This window comes from Artibeus jamaicensis, unplaced genomic scaffold (genome assembly GCF_021234435.1).
Source record: "Artibeus jamaicensis isolate MK-2021 breed Jamaican fruit bat unplaced genomic scaffold, CSHL_Jam_final contig_388, whole genome shotgun sequence".
In the NCBI taxonomy this organism is placed as follows: domain Eukaryota; kingdom Metazoa; phylum Chordata; class Mammalia; order Chiroptera; family Phyllostomidae; genus Artibeus; species Artibeus jamaicensis.
In genome coordinates, this window is record NW_026521813.1 from 7,020,263 (window position 1) to 7,039,818 (window position 19,556).

At 36.2% G+C, this 19,556-nt stretch overlaps 1 protein-coding gene across 4 annotated transcripts in view; it reads left to right on the plus strand.

The window, feature by feature from the left end:
• Positions 1-19,556, plus strand: part of KHDRBS2 (KH RNA binding domain containing, signal transduction associated 2) — a 569,275-nt gene that overhangs the window by 250,034 nt on the left and 299,685 nt on the right. For all 4 annotated transcript variants that reach the window (XR_008391564.1, XM_053665007.1, XM_053665009.1 and 1 more), the window contains exon 4: positions 11,873-12,019. Coding sequence is in view for 3 of the 4 variants with exons in the window: in XM_053665007.1 (XP_053520982.1) it covers positions 11,873-12,019 (147 nt within the window). In the remaining variant the exon portion in view is untranslated. The remainder of the gene's footprint in view (positions 1-11,872; positions 12,020-19,556) is intronic.

Below are 19,556 nucleotides of genomic sequence, written 5' to 3' on the forward strand. Positions count from 1 at the left end.
GCGAGGCAGGGATGGATGGAGCAGGGGCCAAGATGGGATGAAAATGGAGACAACTATACCTGAACAACAATTAAAAAAAAAAAGAATAGTATAGGAAATGGAGAAGCCAAAGAATTTATATGTACAGCCCATGGACATGAATGAAGGGGGATGGGAATACTGGATGGGAGGTGGGGTGCAGGGCAGACGAGAGTAAAAGGGAGAAAATATAGGACAACTGTAATAGCATAATCAGTAAAATATATTTTTAAAATAAATAATGAAAAGATAAAAGAATATGCTCCTCTACTTCATGGCAGCATTATTTATAGTATTTAGAAGCAGACCAAGTGCCCATCAGTATGAGTGGATAAAAATGCTGTTACACACTTTAAAAAAAGCCATTGCTTCTCTGTCACATATGTATATATTTCCATTTGTACAAAAACCTTTTGTGTGGATAAATTTTGGACAACTAATTTGTATTGGCATAAAAGAATTTCCACATATGTGTATTTAAAAATGTTTTTAAATTGGTGATTCAGACAAATCCCACTCAGGCCAAGGTATAAATAATAAATGTGTGTTTATTTCAATTCCTTGATGGAGAAAGCTGTGCAGACAATAGACTTATTTATTTCTGAAGAGGATTTCTTTTAACAGAATGTTCCCTGGAGCATTAAAAAGAAAGGCATTCAAAAAGCACTCTAGTAAATTATAACTCTGAGTATAAAATATGACAGTAATAATTGCTAAAGTAAAAACCAAAGTATGAAACTTTCATGTACTCTATCTAATGTGTTCTAAACTTCTGTTTAAAAAAAAAAATTATTTCGTGTATTCCTGTCACTGGAAGAGCTACTCCTGGAAGAATAATTGGGACCTTTGAATATATTAATTCTTTCAGTTAATATTTAATTTTGTATATAGATTTAACTTTAAAATATTTAACAGTAGTTATATGTGGTTAGTCCTTACAGTGTTATTACTGTTATTTCTATTATCATTTCACAAGTGAAGAATTCTAAGGCTGAAATGGTGAGGTCACCTGCCCAAGTTTTCACAGTATTAATGGGATCTTAACCCTGGTATCATGAATGGAAGCTGGGCTGTTAATTACCACGATGTGTGGCCTTTTAGTTTAGGGGGTTCGGCTGACACACTGTTGACCATAAATTAATAATTAATTTGAAACGTAAAATTCAAGAAAGTACCCATGAAGATAAATTTTTCTTTTTAAAACATGTGAGCTCTTCAACTTAGAGTAATGTTAAGTGTACATTCTCTTAAAGTTATACATTTAAATTACCTTAGAGACTTCTAGCCAAGATGGAGGTATAGGTAGATGGAGGTATAGGAAACACTGTGCCTCCTCACACAACCAAAAGAAAAACAACAACCAATTTCAAAACAAAAAATAACTAGAACTGCCAAAAAATTGAACTGTGTGGAAGTCTGACCACAAAGAAGCTAAAGAGGAAACATTTATCCAGACTGTTAGGAGGAGAGAAGACAGGCAGCTGGGGTAAAGAGGACTTGCGGCAAGGCAGCGGTTAGCAGAGTGGGTGGTCCCACATTTTCATGCTGGTAAATCAGGAGGAACATCTGGGGAGCAAGATAGATTGTGCAACCCAGGCTTCCAGCTCAGGGAAACTAAAGCATCAAAACTTCTCACTGTAAAAACCTATGGGGGTTGTGGCAGCAGAAGAAACTCTCAGCCTCATAGATGAGTTTGTTGGAGAGACCTACACGGTTGTAGAATATACACAAACCCACCCATCTAGGAATCAGAACCAGAGGGGCTCAATTTGCCTGTGGGTATCAGGGGAAATGACTGAAAGCCAGCCCTGAGCCAAGCAGGTGGCTTTGTTCCCTCTTGGACCCCTCCCCAACATACAGCGCCACAATGCAGGCACGTGGCTTGCCCCACTCTGGTGAACACCTAAGGCTCTGTCCCTTACTATGTAACAGGCACCCCTAGACAAAAAAAAAATATGGCCCAAATGAAAGAACAGATCAGAGCTCCAAACATAGAACTAAGCAGTGAAGAGATAGCCAACCTATTGGATACACAGTTCAAAACACTGGTAATCAGGATGTTCACAGAAGTGGTTGAATATGGGTGCAAAATAAAGGAAAAAGTGAAGGCTATGAAAAGTGAAATAAAGGAAAATATATAGGGAACCAATAGTGACAGGAAAGAAACTGGCACTCAAATCAACGATTTGGACCAGAAGGAAGAAATAAACACTCAACCAGAATAGAATGAAGAAACAAGAATTCAGAAAAATTAGGAGAGGCTCAGAAACCTCCAGGACAACTTTAAATGTTCCAACATTCAAATCATAGGAGTGCTAGAAGGAGAAGAGGAAGAGCAAGAAATTGAAAATTTATTTGAAAACATAATGAAGAAGAACATCCCCAATCTGGCAAAGGAAATAGACTTCCAGAAGTCCAAAAAGCTCAGAGAGTCCCCAAAAAGTTGGACCCAAGAAAGCACACACAGAGGCACATCATAATTCCATTACCCAAGATTAAAGATGAGAGAATCTTAAATGCAACAAGAGAAAAGGAGACAGTTACCTACAAAGGAGTTTCCATAAAACTGTCAGCTGATTTCTCAAAAGAAATCTTGTAGGCAAGAACAGGATGAAAAGAAGTATTTGAAGTCATGAAAGGCTGGGACCTACATCCAAAATTATTCCATCCAGCAAAGCTATCATTTAGAATGGGAGGGAAAATAAAGTACTTCCCAGATAAAGTCAAGTCAAAGGAGTTCATCATCACCAAGCTCTTATTATATGAAATGTTAAAGGGACTTATGTGAGAAAAAGAAGATAATCAAAAATATGAACAGTAAAATGACAATTAACTCACAACTATCAGCTACTGAACCTAAAAAACAAAAACAAAATAAACTAAGCAAACAATTAGAATGGGAACAGAATCACAGGAATGGAGATCACATGGAGGGTTATTAGTGGAGAGGGGCAGGGGGGAAAATGAGGTAAATGATACAGGAAATAAGAAGTATAAATGGTAGGTACAAAATCGACAGGGGGATGTTAAGAATGGTATGGGAAATGGAGAAGCCAAAGATCTTATACATATGACCCACTGGCATGAACTATGGTGGGGGAATGATGGTGAGAGGGGGTTGGAGGGTGGAGGGGAATAAAGGGGAGAAAAACTGGACAAATGTAATAGCATAGTCAATAAGATATATTTAAAATATTTAAAAATAAATATGCTAGGGAGAAAACATTAATTAACTTAATAATAAGTAAACCAGCATTAAGTTGATTCATTCTTGGTTACATCTTATTGAAGCAACACTTAATTTGAAACTTTTGTAATTATAGTCTTTCAAGTGAATTTAATGTTCATAATAAACAACCATTATCGTAAAAATATGGCTTAGGAGTCAGACAGACCAGCTTCCAGTCTCTTATTTCCTGAATCAAGTTACTGCAACCAAGTTACTTAGCTCCTCTGAAAGAAAACCTTTAATTTTTTATGAGTATTTATAGTGTACTAGGCATTATATTTGTGATTTATATATATTGCTTCATTTCAGCCTTACATTAGATATCTAGATTTTCCTCATTTTTTAGATTAAGAACCTAATGGATGGAAGCAGAAGAGGGTATAAGGGGGATAAATGGTAATGGAAAAGGTACAAATTTAACTTAAAAAAAACAAGAACCTAAATCTCAAAAACTATTAACTTTTAAAAAATATTATAGATAATAAATATCAGTGTTGTCAATTTAAGATCTCTGTGACCTCAAATCTTTACTTTTTACATTTCACTATCCTCTGCTTCTCACAATGCCCTCCTAAGGGTTCAGTGAAGGTTAAATGATGTAGTTTATATTAAATAGGCAGTAGCAGCCTCATTGTAGATGCTCAAAGATTAACATGCATAATTGCCATTTTGAATTTTGATTTTCTTAGTAATGTATCTTAGAAGACACTATTTGTAAATAGCATGTCTAGTACTGAAGTTCAAATTTGCAGGATGAGGGTGCCTTTGATGGAAAGTCACATGATGAGTCATGAAATTTTAAAGCTATGAGAAACCTTGGACAACGTCAACTCTCTTGCTGTTGATTGTTTTTAATTTGGTGATCTTGTGGAGCAGTGTCCTCTTGCCTGAGATTTTATGCATAAACAGGTCTACATTGAGCTGATATGTTTGAATGGGATGGGGAGAATCCTCCTTTTGCTCTAACACAGTTGATAAGGCACTTCTGTGGAAACCTCTTGGCTGGATATATCACCATTTGAAAATGACCTCTTTAGTCACCTTCCCTGCTTTGCCTGTGAATAAAGTAAGGGGTGCAAGATCAAAGTACCTGTTGAAGTTTGCATTAGTAATAGAGCCATGACTGGATGAGCCGTTAAATTTGGCACCTTCTAAGTCCAGGTCCAAGGCACCTTTCTGGACCAATGGCTACATAAGAGTCTCTACAGAAAAGCACTGGTTGGTATGTGTTTATAGGAGTTTTGAAATACTTATTCCTATACATAAAGAGTAATAAAAATATTTCAGTTTCTAAGATGGTGGCAGTTGTTGCTAAAATATTACTACAGAGTTTTCAATCATTAGGATCTTTTCTCTGGACTCTAAAGTTTGTTAAGGTTGATTCCTGGATGGAAAGAGTAAGCACTGTATTTATACAGCTATTGCTTCTCTTGAAATTGGAATACCCTAAAAAGAACTAGTGCACCTGCCAGTTCCATTGCCCAATAGGTCACCACACATAGAAGGGACTAGATACAATGGGCCACTGTTAAAAATGTTGCTTATTCTAAATTGTTTATAAGCAGCACCAAAATACTCTTTGGGGCAAATAGCTTCTGTTGTTTTATTTACTTACACAGATTGTGTTTGTGTTTATAATCACAGAACAAATACTTGATGCAGTGCAAACCACAATTGCATAATTACTTGATTACAAAATAAATTATCACTGAATATGCATATATGTTATCTGTGCATTATTTTCTATGTAATAGAAGAATATTAAAAGTAATAACTGGAGACATTTTTCTAAGATAAAAAGAAAATCATGTTAGTAAATATAATTTATTTTATCCCAAGGTCTTAGGACAATGAATGTTTGTGCATTTAAAAAAAACCTTAGCATGACAAAAGTGTAAAGGCATGGCTGCATGATAGAAGCATAATTTGCAGCTTTAAGTAAGTCATTCAACAAGAAATGATTGAGTATCTTTCCCATATCCTATCAGATACTCTTGTCTATACAGAATAATTTGGGAGGTGGGAAAATGAGGAAACAGACATATATAAACATGAATCAAGTTAGAATGATGCTATATGTGATCTAGGAACAAAATATTGGGGAAAATGGAGTTAATTTAACTACACAAGTAATTTATGATACAGTAACATCTCTTAACCTACATATTCTTATAATTACAAAAAGTTAAAGTGGGAATTATAAATATATAACAAAATACAATAACAAATATAAATATAAATAAGTTTGGGAACAATTACCACTGACTCCTAGTTTATAGAATTTCAGTGATGGGAGCTGGAATAGTCAGATTATCTTGGATGTTAGATTGCATATTTTATGAGGCAATTAACATCTGATGAATCAGTTAGTGGATAGAGTAAAGACTACTTCTCTTATAATTAGATATTTAAGAAAAGACAACATAACAGGTGTATGATATCACATGTTATATATATGTTTAGATGAATACATAGGTGTTTAAAAGATGATGAGTAAGATATCAACTCAGTTACTCAAGTGTTCTTTCTGCTGGTGGTATTGGTGATGGGATTCTTTTCCAAAGACTCTGGAAGCACAAAATACCAAAATCTGGAATAGCTCAAAGGAAGAATATGGTCTATATCATATTATAAACCACTTATAATATATCCTTTAAAAAATGCCCAAAGTAGATGACCTTTCTTAATTTGAGAATATGGGAATATTTGCTTTCACTAGAACCCCACTGTAAGGAGTATCGCATTTTGCGTGAATGTGTGATACCACACCAGCACTTATAAGGATGGAAGTGCCAACTGACTGGTGTCCCCTTTATTTCATTGATCTCCATAATAGACTGGATATCTGAGCTTGGAAAATAGCACTCAGTAACTATATTACTTGGTTTAATAGAGGTGAAAATAATTTTAAATCCCCTAGGAAATTTCAGGTGGGAGGAGAAAGTAATACAAAATCAGAGATAGAAGAGAAAAAAATTAAATTGTGTAATGAAGCAGAGAAGGGCTTGGGACAGAAAAATCAGGATTCTTTGAGCTGTCTGTAATGAGATTATCAATGTGACCTCTGTGCTTTGTGCTTCTCTGATACTGTAAATGAAGTCTAATTCACCCATGGTGATTTTGAGAGTGAATCTTTGAGGATATTTTAAGAAATTTTGAGTTTTATGTTATCGTACAATTGGCATTTGGCAAATCCAGGGACCAAATGGCTGGACTCAGGAGCAGAACACAAGGGGATGTCCGGATCTTGTCTCCTCTCTGGGGAACTTGTCTTTTGAAAAATCTGAACTAAGGTGAAATATAGCTGTGAGCTGACTAGAGTCCCTACCCCAAAATAGAATTAGGGTGTGGAGGGTCCTCACCATCCTGCCCCTGCTGTTGGACAGACTGTGCAAGGAAATAGAGAAGATCCTCATGAAGCCCATTTGTTTTAGGAATATAACATGGATATCCATGAGAAATCACACAGACTAATCTGAGCTCAAACTTAAAAACTTTGGATGGGTGCCTTGTTGGAACTGATGGCTGCAAACAGAGTTAGGGATAAAGAGTGTAAGCCCTTCATGGAGGAGATGAGTGATAACCTTGAAAGCAGTTTCAAGCACTGATGGTGTTGCATCTGCCGTCACGAGAAACAGAGGTTCAGAGACTTTCAGAATTTTCAAGATGCTACTTTATTGGCCAAGTTTTACCTGTGCAGGGGCGAGCTCTCTGAGTGTCCGAGGACACTATGCTCAGGAGAGCTGCAGATGAGAGCTGCGCCCCGGAGCTTACAGCTATGTCCTTATACAGGGGTATGCAAGCAAGCTTTGAACAGAAGCAGGTGTGGCTGTTAGCTATTGGCTAGCTCTAAACAGCTGATTGCCATTGTCTTATTAGGGAAATTCAAAAGGCTAGTTGGCGGTTAGCCCTTTTAGGAAGTAAAAATTTCCCTGTTCCTGGTCAGCCTAACTTTAGTTCCTGGTCAGCCCAACTTTATCCGGGGCTCATTCGGGATTGTCCCTTTTCAACATCTGTTTTGGACCTCAACAATGGCACAAAGCTACTAAATCAAAACCTTGTGGGAGGTGGGAAAGGAAAATCATGGCGGGTGTGCTTGTTATATAAGGACCTGTGATCTGCTGTGGGGTGCTCTGGGGAGCAGAGAGCTGAGCACACGGGTCTGGATACTAGGAAATTGCTGAGAGACCCTTGGTCAAGGTCTCTCAGAAACTAGAAATACCCATGGGGAAATCTGAGTGTATAAAAAGTTTACTTGCGCTACAGTGACTTACAACCTGACCTTTGGATATGAGATTATCACCTGGATTGTAATCCTACTCCATGATGCACTCTCTGTAGTTCGAGGTGAGTTTCTCTCTGTGCCATGGTCTCCTCCTCAGTAAAATGAAGGGAATAATGTTATCTAACAGAAAATATACTTATGCAGATAAAATTAGATAATCGATGGAAAGTACTCTGTATACCTTTGACCTAAAAAGCAGTATCAAAATTATGACTTATTTCATCACTATTATTATTATAAAAAGAGACTTGAAGAAAATGTACTGAAAATGCTAAAAGGGTATCTTGAACTGTGTGCATATTGATTTAAAAAATACTTGTACTTTTGGGTATTTTTCAGGTTTTCTTTAATAAACATGTTATTTTGAATTGAGGAACATTTCTCATTGTAAAATTATTTCCAAGTCAGAAACATTCATTTGTAGAAGATAAAATACAAATGATAATTCCAATGAGAACATTTTCTGAAACCATTTTTTTTAACAATTGAATGCATGAATGCAGTTTAATTAGGCTCTATTTAATACCATGTTATTCTCTATAAAATAAGTAATAAAAACTGATACATTTTACTTACGTTTTTACCCAAAGGTATAACATGTGGGTAGAGTAGGGATATGTAAAACTAAATTTGATATTTTTAATGACTTTGTTTAGAACCTTTTATGTTTAGCAACTAATAATTTTACTTAAAATAATTAGCTTGTGATTCCTTTGTAATAGCTCAACATTTTCAGAAGGTCAGTGGTTAAAGCAAATAACCTCATGGGATAAATGTACCTTTTTCATGGAAGATTAAATAATATCAACTGAGTACACACTCTTTTAAACAGAGTTTTGAACCCACCGAGCAGATTTACCACTGAGCGTGTGTATCTTACATTGTTTTGAGGTTCGCCCTGGGCCCTTCTTTGTGCCTTTTGGATGGAGATCTAATTTTCTCTAAAGTGAGCTTTGGAACTATACATCTCGATTTATACCCAAGATTTTTCTAGCCTTTCTAATTTTCTTAATTTATTATTTTTATTTTTTAACCTCTTGTTGCTATTATGTTCCTTGTTCTTTCCAGTGTAACCGCCCAGGGTACTGTGATCTTTGTTACGAAATGTGCAAAGGTAACTGGGCAGAAACATGAAAACACTGCTGCCCATTCATAATCAACTTATTAGATAATGTATTTGTCGCAAAAAGAAACACTTTTCAAAAATATTTTTGGAGCTTTTGTCTAGGAGATACCTCAAGGGGTTGTGCGGAATCACTGTCAGTGCACTTCGTTGGTCAGGATGCCTGTGATGTCTGCCTGTATTCAAATACAGCTTGGAGCCTTATATTATAAACCCAACTGGGGAGAATATAGGGTTTTTTTAAATAAAATTTGAACATTCTGACAGACACTGGTTAGTCATTCACCACAATTAGATTTAATAATCAAGTGTCATTTTAACTAGTTCTGACTAAGGGCTCAAATGGCAAAGACAGCTGATTGTCACTCAATATCCATTCTCACTTTTTTCTGTCAGCCTAAGCCCTTACATTTTAGATAGTCTATTGCAGTCTATTGCACCGGTGGTGCAAACACAAGGCCCGCAGGCCGAATCCGGCCCTCCACATTGTTTTATCTGGCCCAGCACCTTGTTTTTATCCGGCGGCAGCACTGACCTCTCACTTAACTGTTAAAGACTAGTTACATTTACCCAGTCCTAACACTACATTCAGCCCTTTGAAGGCAACTTGGAGGCTGATGTGGCCTCCGGTGAAAATGGATCTGACACCCCTGATCTATTGGCTGCTCCATCTGAGCCCACCTTCAAGCCCCTGTGGCATCCAGGCCACCATGTGACTGCAGTCTTTCCAAAAAGATGTGAGCAGCAATGATGTATGAAACTTCTGGCGTGTGTCCTTGAAAAGAAGCTTTTCGCTGTCTATGTTTTCTTTTTCTTCTCCATGGAGTGGAATGCAGAAGTGATGATGGATAGCTTCCTTCATCTGCTTACATGAGAACAGTGTCCTAGGGAGTGGCTTGAGTTAAGAGGAGGAACCTGATTCCCTGGATAAGTAAGTGGAAAGAAGAACCGCCTGCTCCTCAATCTACTTACAAATTAGACTTTTACTTGAGAGAGAAGTAACTCTCCTACTTGTTGGACCAACATTCATTTTGGTCTCTGTTGCAACAGTCAAACATTATGTTGAAAGACTACTTGAGAATGTAAGGCAATATTAATTATCACAATATACTTGCATAGTGTTTTAATATACAAAACATACTTCAATTTTCTTAAAACTCATAAAATCCTGTGAGGTAAGTAATATTATATTAATTTCATAGATGAAGAAACTAAAGGTAGGGAAGTTTTGTTCTGTCAAAAGCCACCCTAGTGAGTGAGTTCAACTATAACATCTTTGAAGATATAAAATCTAGTTTTGAAAATAACCCACAGTGGCTCATGACAGGTTCTGCTCTGTTGACCTTCTCCTGAAGACTTTTCCCATGCTGTCACCTACCTCACTGGGTCCTGTCTGGCTGGAGTCTTAACTAACACTTGACCTCTAGAAAGTTGCTTAATTTCTAAGGACCTCAGTTTTCTATCTGTTTACATAAAGGATTATGGGAAGAAGGAAGAGGCAAATGTATTTTCAAATAGCAAGCAGCATATATTTATGAACATCAGCCTATTATCTCAAATGTAGACATATCTAATGAGGCTCATTTTATTTGAAAAACTTTCAAAATACACATTATGATTCTTATTTGATTGCCACGCCTCACAGTACACACACCTTATAAAATTTGGCTAGCAAGTAACTCTGTATAACCAGCTGGAAATCAGTTTAGGAAATATTGAAATGGGGTCAGGATCAGGAAACCTCTCGGTTAAGTTCCCCAGCACTTTGTGTAAATGATGCTGACTCCAGAGTATACCAGGGGCTGGCACCCTGGAAGAGCCCAAAGAGGAAAGAAATGTGTCCTACACCCCAGGGTGGGTGCATATTCTTTATTTGAGTGCTACTTCTCATCCCCAAACTGACACTGGGAACTAAGAAAAACTCCTTTAAGTAAAAACTCCCAGTTCCAGAGAGAGAGCATGCTCAGGGGAGTGGAAAGTGGATTCCCAGGCTAAAAAGGTGCTGCCATTTAGAGGTTTGAGTAGGCAAGGGATGTCTGGGGAGCAGGTACTTCCGATCTCTGTCAGGATGACCATTTCTAGTCAGATCAACACATTAACAGTGACCATACAGTTAATTCATGTAGATCAATAGCAAATTAGCTTTTGTTTAGCCAGCTTAGGTCTAATCCTTTTTAATTTCCGTAGAAAACTAAATGTATCTTTATCTTTTGAAATTTAGTGAAATAACTGCTAGTTAACTGGGAGGGGATCAAAAAAGGTAAAACATGATTAATATTATTTATGTTAACTGTTTAACCAAATTTTGCTTGCTTGAATTCCTAAAAATAATACAAATCTGGTTGCAGAATGAGCTGGGCTTGAACCCTAACTTTGCTGACATTACTGAGCCTTTCAAGCCGAGTTCCCTAATCTGAACTCTGTGAATAACACGTAGGGTTGTTATGATATTAGAGATGGTATGTGTAAAATAGGTAGCACACGTCAAGAAAGTACATAAATCATACACTGATTTGCTCTGCACCTGTACTGAATTAGTCTTCACTAATCACCTGGGTACAGTACTATGAAAAATCTGAACCAATGTTAGTGATGCTGAGGATGTGTAGGTCGTGCATAATCAATGCCAACCTAATACTTAACCACCATCTCTTTAATAAACTCCTATTGACCAACGTAAGGCAACACATGATAGACAAGATGTGGGTGTGAAGCTCAATAATAATCTGGGCCAAAGGGAACTTTGGCAGGGCGATAAACCTTGTTTGCATACTTTAATGGAGAACAAATAACCTTTCACCATCTCTACAAAGGTTATTAGGAAGTTGTGGTTTTCTTAAAGAACAGTGATAATCTTTGGTTCATTCTCTGCAAAATATCGCTTGTCGAACAAAGAAACAACCCTTTCCTTCCATCATGTAGTGGTGAACACTGAAGAGTTAATGGTATTTCTGTTACTTCTTTTCAGGGATTTAACATTTTCATTTAGCTGATTAAAATCTGTTGTGGATGATAATTATGCCAGGGGTGTTTTTTTATCATTCACTCAAAAATGATTTTAAAATCTTTAAATGGCTTGTACCAGATTTTTATTTCTCAAAGGGTTTCTACTTATGGAAAATTTGCTTAAATTATACCCTTTTGTCGTAGTCTCAGTAAATGTTAAACCAATGCAAAATGAGTAGATTTGTATTTCTAAAAATAACTTCTTTCATAGGAAGAAGAACTAAGGAAGAGTGGGGAAGCCAAATATGCCCACTTGAGTGATGAACTTCATGTATTAATTGAAGTGTTTGCTCCACCTGGGGAAGCTTATTCACGTATGAGTCATGCACTGGAAGAGATTAAAAAATTCCTGGTTCCCGTAAGTCTTTTTCATTCTTTACAAAGAAGTTTCTCAACAATTTTTATTTAAAAAATGTTCCTTTGATCTTCACTGGCTTTTTAGAAGAAAACTCATATTGCAAACTAATTATTCAGAGTTCATATAAGCATAACATACAATTAAAAAAAAACACTTAGCACAGGACCTAGCATTTTGTCATGGAATGATGTTTTGACAACAGTATTTTTAATTGAATTTATTGGGGCAGCATTGGTTCCCAAAACCATAAGGTTTCAAGTGTACAACTCAATAAAACATCATCTGAACACTGCATCATGCACCCATTGCTACAAGCAGTCTCTCTGTCCCCCTTTGCTCCTCTTTGACCAACTTCACCTTCCTCCCTCCCCCCTTTGCTTCTGGCCATCACCACAGTGTTGTCCGTGTCTAAGGCTTATGCATGTACATTCTTTGACTAATCCCTTCACCTTCTTCTGTCCAGTCTCCCCACTCCCCCTTCCCTGATGACAGCTGTCAGTCTGTTCCATGTATCCATGCCTCTGTTCCTATTGTTTGTCACTTTATTTTGTTCATTAGAGTCCACATATAAGTGAGAGCATATGGTATTTATCTTTCTGACAGGCTTATTTCACTTGGCATAATAATCTCCAAGCTATCCATGCTGTCACAAAACATAAGATTACCTTTTTATATACAGGCAAGTGGTATTCCATTGTGTAAATATGCCACAACTTTTTATCCATTCATCTATCTTGACCTTTATAAATTATGCTGCAATGAACATAGGGGTGCATATATTCTTTTGAATTAATGTTTCAGGTTTCTTTATATATATATAAAAGAATATATATATATAGGTTTCTTCTATATATATATAGAAGTGGGATCACTGGGTCAGAAGGTAGTTCCATTTTTAATTTTTTTGAGGAAACTCCATACTGCTTTCTACAGTGGCTGTACCAGTCTGCACTCCCACCAATAGTGCATGAGGGTTCCTTTTGTTCCACATCCTCACCAACACTTGTTTGTTGATTTATTGACAATAGCCACTCTACAGATGTGAGGTAATATCTTATTGTGGTTTTAATTTACATTTATCTGATGACTAGAGATATTGAACAATTTTTCATATGGCTATTGGCCCTTGAAATGTCCTCTTTAGAAAAGTGTCTATGCAGATCCTTTGCCCATTTTTAAATGGGATTTTTTGTTCTTTTCTGTTGAGTTGCATAAATTCAGAAATTAACCCCGTATCAGATTATCAGATGTATCACTGGCAAATCTGTTCTCCTATACAGTGGGTTCTCTTTTTGTTTTGCCGATGGTTTCTTTTGCTGTGCAAAAGCTTTTTATTTAATGTAGTCCCAGGTTTATTTTTTCCTTTATTTTCCCTTGCCCAGGGAAATATGTTGGCAAAAATATTGCTATGGGAAGTGTCTGAAATTTTACTGCCTCTGTTTTATTCTAGGATTTTTATGGTTTTAAGTTTTAAGACTTACATTTAAGTTTTTAATCCATTTTGAGTTTATTCTTGTGTATATTGTAAGTTGGTGGTCTAGTTTAATTGTGTGCATGCATCTCTTCAATTTCCCCAACACTATTTATTTATTTATTTATTTGTGTGTTGGCTTTATTTTTTCCATTACCATTTATCCATCTACACCCTCCTCCACTCCCACTCACCCCTTCCCTGCAGCCGTGTGTGCCCATGAGGTCTTCCTTTTCTTATTCTTGTTGCTTGGTCTCTCTGCCCTCTAACCAGGCCCAGAGTGGTCAGCCTTCCCTCTGTATGAGTCTGTCTCTATTTAGCTTGTTAGTTCAATTAGATTCCACATGTGAGTGAAATTATGTGGTACTTTTGTTGAAGAGATGACAGCAGCATTTGTCTTCAGCGCATGACGTGCCACATACCTGAATGTAACTGAAGAATGAGACAACACAGAAGCACAAATACACATGAAGTTGTGTATTCTTTTGTGTCTTAACAACTTGGTAATTGACATGTACTATTGGCAATTTTTTTTTTAATTTATTTTATTTTTAAAGATTTTATTTATTTATTTTTAGAGAGGGGAAGGGAGGGAGAAACAGGGAGAGAAACATTACTATTGGTAATTTTTAATTAATATGGCATTTGCAGGTGTAGTTGGAACAAAAGTTTAGATATGTAATTTTGTAACAAGACAATGATATTTAAAAATGTCAAATGTATTTTTATGACATAGTATGCAAAGTGCTGCCTCATTATAAAACATAATGTAAAATAATCAGTATTAATAGAACCAGGCATTTATCACCATGAAGCAAACATAGGAAAATTGCCCTATATGAGAGCAACAGAAAATGTATGGTTAGTAAGGCAGCAAATTCAAGATTGCATATGGAATAGAATTCTCTACTGATTTTCTAAAAAATTGAAGAAGATTAAATGAATGAAGCTTTTCTAAAGGTTGACAATTTAGCATTCTAGGAAGAGGTCATTCAAATCGAAATCTTGGCTTCAGGCTTAGTGCTGAGAACGAGATAATCAGAACAGAATGCTGAGTGAGATTTTCTGGAGTACCTGAGCAGAAGTCTTTTGGAGAAAGGAGGAAAGGAGAGTAGCTAAAATTACCCTGTGAAACAAAGAACACAGTAGTTTTCTACACTAATCAATAAACTCAGAGGAAACAGTGGATAAGATTCGTATTGACAATGATTTTGATAATGGGAAAAGAAAAGGAAACAAATATCACAATCTAACCCCATGATCTATTTACATATATACATAGTTTAAATTTTTCTCCCAAGACACGGTTATAATATAATGCCATATTATTCAGATTATTACCTAGGTTTAAATGCATACCAAATTCCTGCACAAATTATTACCTGGTGCTTATCTGAACATCTTGGTAAATAGATCCTATATTTGTTAAGAATGAGGATGCTGTGTATGTTCTCTCTACCTTTTTCCTCTAAATGAAACACCTAATGCCATAGGGTAAACAGTTTTACCATAGTTAGACCAAACTTCTGATGATACCAAAGGTGTAGAAAAATGCTCGGACTGCCTACACTACTTCATTTCATGACTGTAGACAATTTATTTAAATTTCCAGAGCTTCAGCTTTTTAAAAAAGATTTTTAGAAAGAAGAGAAGGGAGTGAGAGAGGGAGAGAAACATCAATGTGTGGTTGCCTCTTGCACGCCCCCTACAGGGGACCTGGCCCACAACTTGTGCCCTGACTGGGAACCAAAACCAATGACCTTTTAGTTCATAGGCAGGCATTCAATCTACTGAGCCACACCAGCAGGGGAAATCTTTTTTATCTCCAAAAAAAAGGTAGATTATTGACTGACCTCCATCACAGTTATTGTGAATATTAAATGAGATAATACATATGAAAGAACATAGAAAATCAAAGAGCACCACAAAAATGGATGTTTTTAATCTATTTTATTTTTGTAGTAGGTAGTCTTGGAATGACTTTCTGGAGTGAAATATGTAAGATGAAATACTGTTTATTGCTGCATATATATTGGACCTAGGCTATAGACTGGGTTAACCCTATTTTATTATAAGTATTACCAATATATCTTGCTGTTGGACCTCATGATGCTTGTGACCACTTCATTTATAGCTTCTCTACTGAAATATATACTCTATAAGGGCAGGACTAGCAGTGCCTCTCTTGGCTTCCCATCACTTAGCATCATGCCCGACACAGCACCTATATTTTCGTGGTAGTCTGTCTGATGGACTGGCGGACAGGCAAGCACCAGGGCTGGTGCAGAGGGCTAGAATAGCTCTCTGGGCCAGTTCTGAGAGGTAGTCCCCCACATTCAGGGTGCTCTGTATATACATACAGATCCAGATAAAGACTGAAAATCTTACCTAGGCCAGTTTGGTCTGTTCCTGTCTGTCTCTGGGATTTTATCTCTTACTGTCCAACCACCCACATACTGTGTTCCCAGCATGCTGGATTTTGTTCACCTAATACTTCAGGCTCACTCCTCATTGAGGGCCTTTGAAGATTCTCCTCCAAAATATGAACACAGCTATCTCCTTCTCGTTCGGGTCTTGCCTCAGCTGTTAGCATTGAAGGAAATTCTTCCCTGACCACAGAGTCCAAAATAGCCTCCCAGAATTTGTCCAATTCTATTAGATTTCACAATATCACCAGCTGCCTGACATAACGTTCCATTAATTGTCTTATTATGCCCTAGCCCTCTTTGCTTATTTACTTCCTCATAGATCTTATCACCTTCAGATTATACATATACATATATATATATTTTTAACTTATTTGTTAATGGTTGGTCTTCCCACTAAAATATTAACATCATGAGGGTGGGGACTATTGTCTAGTTTCACTACTTTACTCCCCCATTTTGAATTATGCCAGGTACTTGGGAGCACTTAATAAATATTTTTATGAGTGAATAAATGACTGAATAGCATTTGAAAAATAAATAATGATTTTGATTTCTTTCCATGTTGTATGAACAAATGTCACAGTCATTGAAAGTCCTCCTACTCGTTAAATTTTCCGCATTTGCCTTTCCTGCTGCAGCACCAAGCAAAGGGTAGCATCTGTCTCCTTGATCCATCACCACAACTGCAAGGGGGAGTGAGCTGCCAATTCTTTATTATATGAAATGACTCAATGATCCATGTTTCTTTGGACATTTGATAATAAAGTACACAGAAATGCTAGCATATCAGGACATTAGCATTTATAAGCATCAATGATGAAGAATTTATAGCCAGGAAGAGGCTTGTTAGACAACATAAAAAGCTAATGCGGAATAGGGCTCTGGAGTTCCACTGATACCCAGTTCTGCTACAAAATGGAGTGTCTTTTCACAGTTGGAATTGTTACCTCCGTCCTGTGCTGTACGTTATCAAGTATCTACACAGTTTGCCCAATGTCCAGGGGCTGAAATCGTCCAAGATTCTGACTTTAGAACACACAACTGTTCATAAAATCTCTCAATGCCACAGGATCTTGGAAAACAAGATGGTTTCAGTCCTTTGACTGAATCGTTAGAGACAAAATTATTATCGTTCAGGGAAAAGTTCTGCTTGCTGGTTTCCACTGAGCCACTACAGTTTATCAAAACAAGTAGCGTGGCAGGTCAATAAAACATCAATAAATTGAACCTTGCTAATTTTAAATCTTGAGTGCTTGGAGCAGATGCTATATTAAAGTTTTCCTTATATTTGCTAGTTTGGCTTACAGATTACATGTGTTAAATAGATTTTTTGATAATGGCAAAAGGGAAATGAAATTTAAACTAATATTTGCTTCAAAGATGTTACTGTCCTTGTTTTCCCTGTACAAGCTGTAGAGGGGTAGACAAGTTCATTATTATATTTTGTACTACTCTCTTCTTTTATAGTTAGGCACTAGGACCACCACCCATGGTTGTTCAGGTTGTGCAGGCTGTACCTCACACAATGCTAGCAGGCAACATTCACACCATGATTTGTGAATGGGACCCCTGGCAGCCTTGCAAATGACTTTTCTTTCCAATCCTAGTCAACGGATGAACTTAACATTAATGACATTGTATTTCATTTTCCTAAATTGGCTGACTCTCACCTTCAGTTAAATTGAATTAGTAAGTTTTACTAATGCTTAATAATTAACTCATGATTGAAACATAATACACTGTGTTCTCATAATTAGAGCTTATGAAGCATTCAGCACAATTCTGCTCATTGAATGTGAGTTTATACATCCTTTCATCGAAAAGATGAAAGGAGGGGGTCCATACAGACAGGAACTTAGATTTAGGTTACAGATAACAAAGAGATTACTTTGTTACCTTTTGAAGAGTTAGTTATTGACAGAATTAAGATCACAATACACACTTTTACGAAGACCTGTCGTGACCTTGAATCTTTCCAAGTATGGTAAGCTACACAACACTAAAATATTATGAGTTAATAAAACTTGAAAAGTATTTGCTATGCTTGGGTTAAGCCTTTAATGGTCATCACTGGAGAGCTGTATCATTTAAAGAAAATCCTTTAAGTTTCTTTAAATTTATATATGTATATGTATGGATATTATATATCTATATAAAATCTCCAGAGAGACATTTACAACTCCCTACATTTAGTTTCTTCTAAATGCCAGAGTGAAAAACATACTATTTGAAGCATTTTTGTGCCTTCTATAATAACACCTAGTATGGCACAAATTCATACACACACATATAATACATATTATATATAATACATATCACAATATGATACACATATATACCATGTATATATGATATATATACATGTATATGTGTGCATGTTCTGTGTATCATTATATATTATATTAATTATATAATATAATATGCATATTATATATTATACAGTATATATGTATTTATATTGTATATAAACTTTATAACTATGTAAGCTTATATATGGGTTTGTGGTATGTGTATTTTTTCACTAGTCTAATCAGTTTCACATGTAATAAGAGTTTTAAGTAAATTCAACACAGAATAGAAAAAGCATTATTCCTGTTGTTTAATTTGTTTCCTGCATTAGGTTGAATGTGCATCTTGGTGAGAGCCATGATTCTTGAAATGGGGCTTTTAGGACATATAACATTTCAAGTTTGAGATATTGCAAACCTATGTGTAAAGCCTACCAAGAGTGTGACTATTGAGGAAAAGTAGGATCCTTTTCTTCTTTACAGTGAAAACAAATAGAGGACACTTACCATCTGTTCTTCAGAGACAGTAATCCTAGCTCTGAAATGGGAAAGTGACACTGATTGCTAATAGAAATCACACATGAAAGTAAGTAGCTATGAGGAAATTTGAAAAGAAAATCAGGATATTTTCAGTCTAGGAGATGGAAGAAGACCTAGACTTGCACGCATTAAAAAGTTTTCTGTAAAGGTTTGGAAGATAATAAACTTAGGAATGTATCTCTGTAATTTATACTATAATTTGATGAGAATTGAATATTTGGTCAGAGTCTTTATGCAAGTAAATATGTAGGGGAAACAGTGCATTAAATAAAAAACCTACCAGCCAACAAAAGCAACAAGAGTAAATGTTAGGACCCACAAGATCTGGAGTGGGAGATGTCTGACTGGCTGGTGGCAGGAGCTCAGCATGTACAGCAGCCACATTCTGCAGGCAAGAGAACAATCAGTAAGAGAGTAAAAAAATAAATAAATAAAGTTAATTCAGAGAGGAAAACAAGATCTATAGCCTGGATTTTATTCCTTTATTGTTGTGGCTGTTGTTCAATAACTGTCAAGATTTTTCCCAGATTGTTACTGTTAAAACCAATTAATTCCTTTTTCTTTTCCATAATTAACCATATTTTAGTAGTGTGGTAGCTAATGGCACTAAGCACAAACCACATGTATTTGTGCAATTATTACTTACTCTGAAATGTCTCCTGTATTGCTGCTATAGCACTGTGATCATATTCTGATTGCATTTGGAGGAATTTATAATCATATAATATTGAATATTTCTTCTTATCTGATAAGCTATAATAGATAATGCAAGCCACTGAATTAGAAAATAATCGCTAGTTCTTAGAATA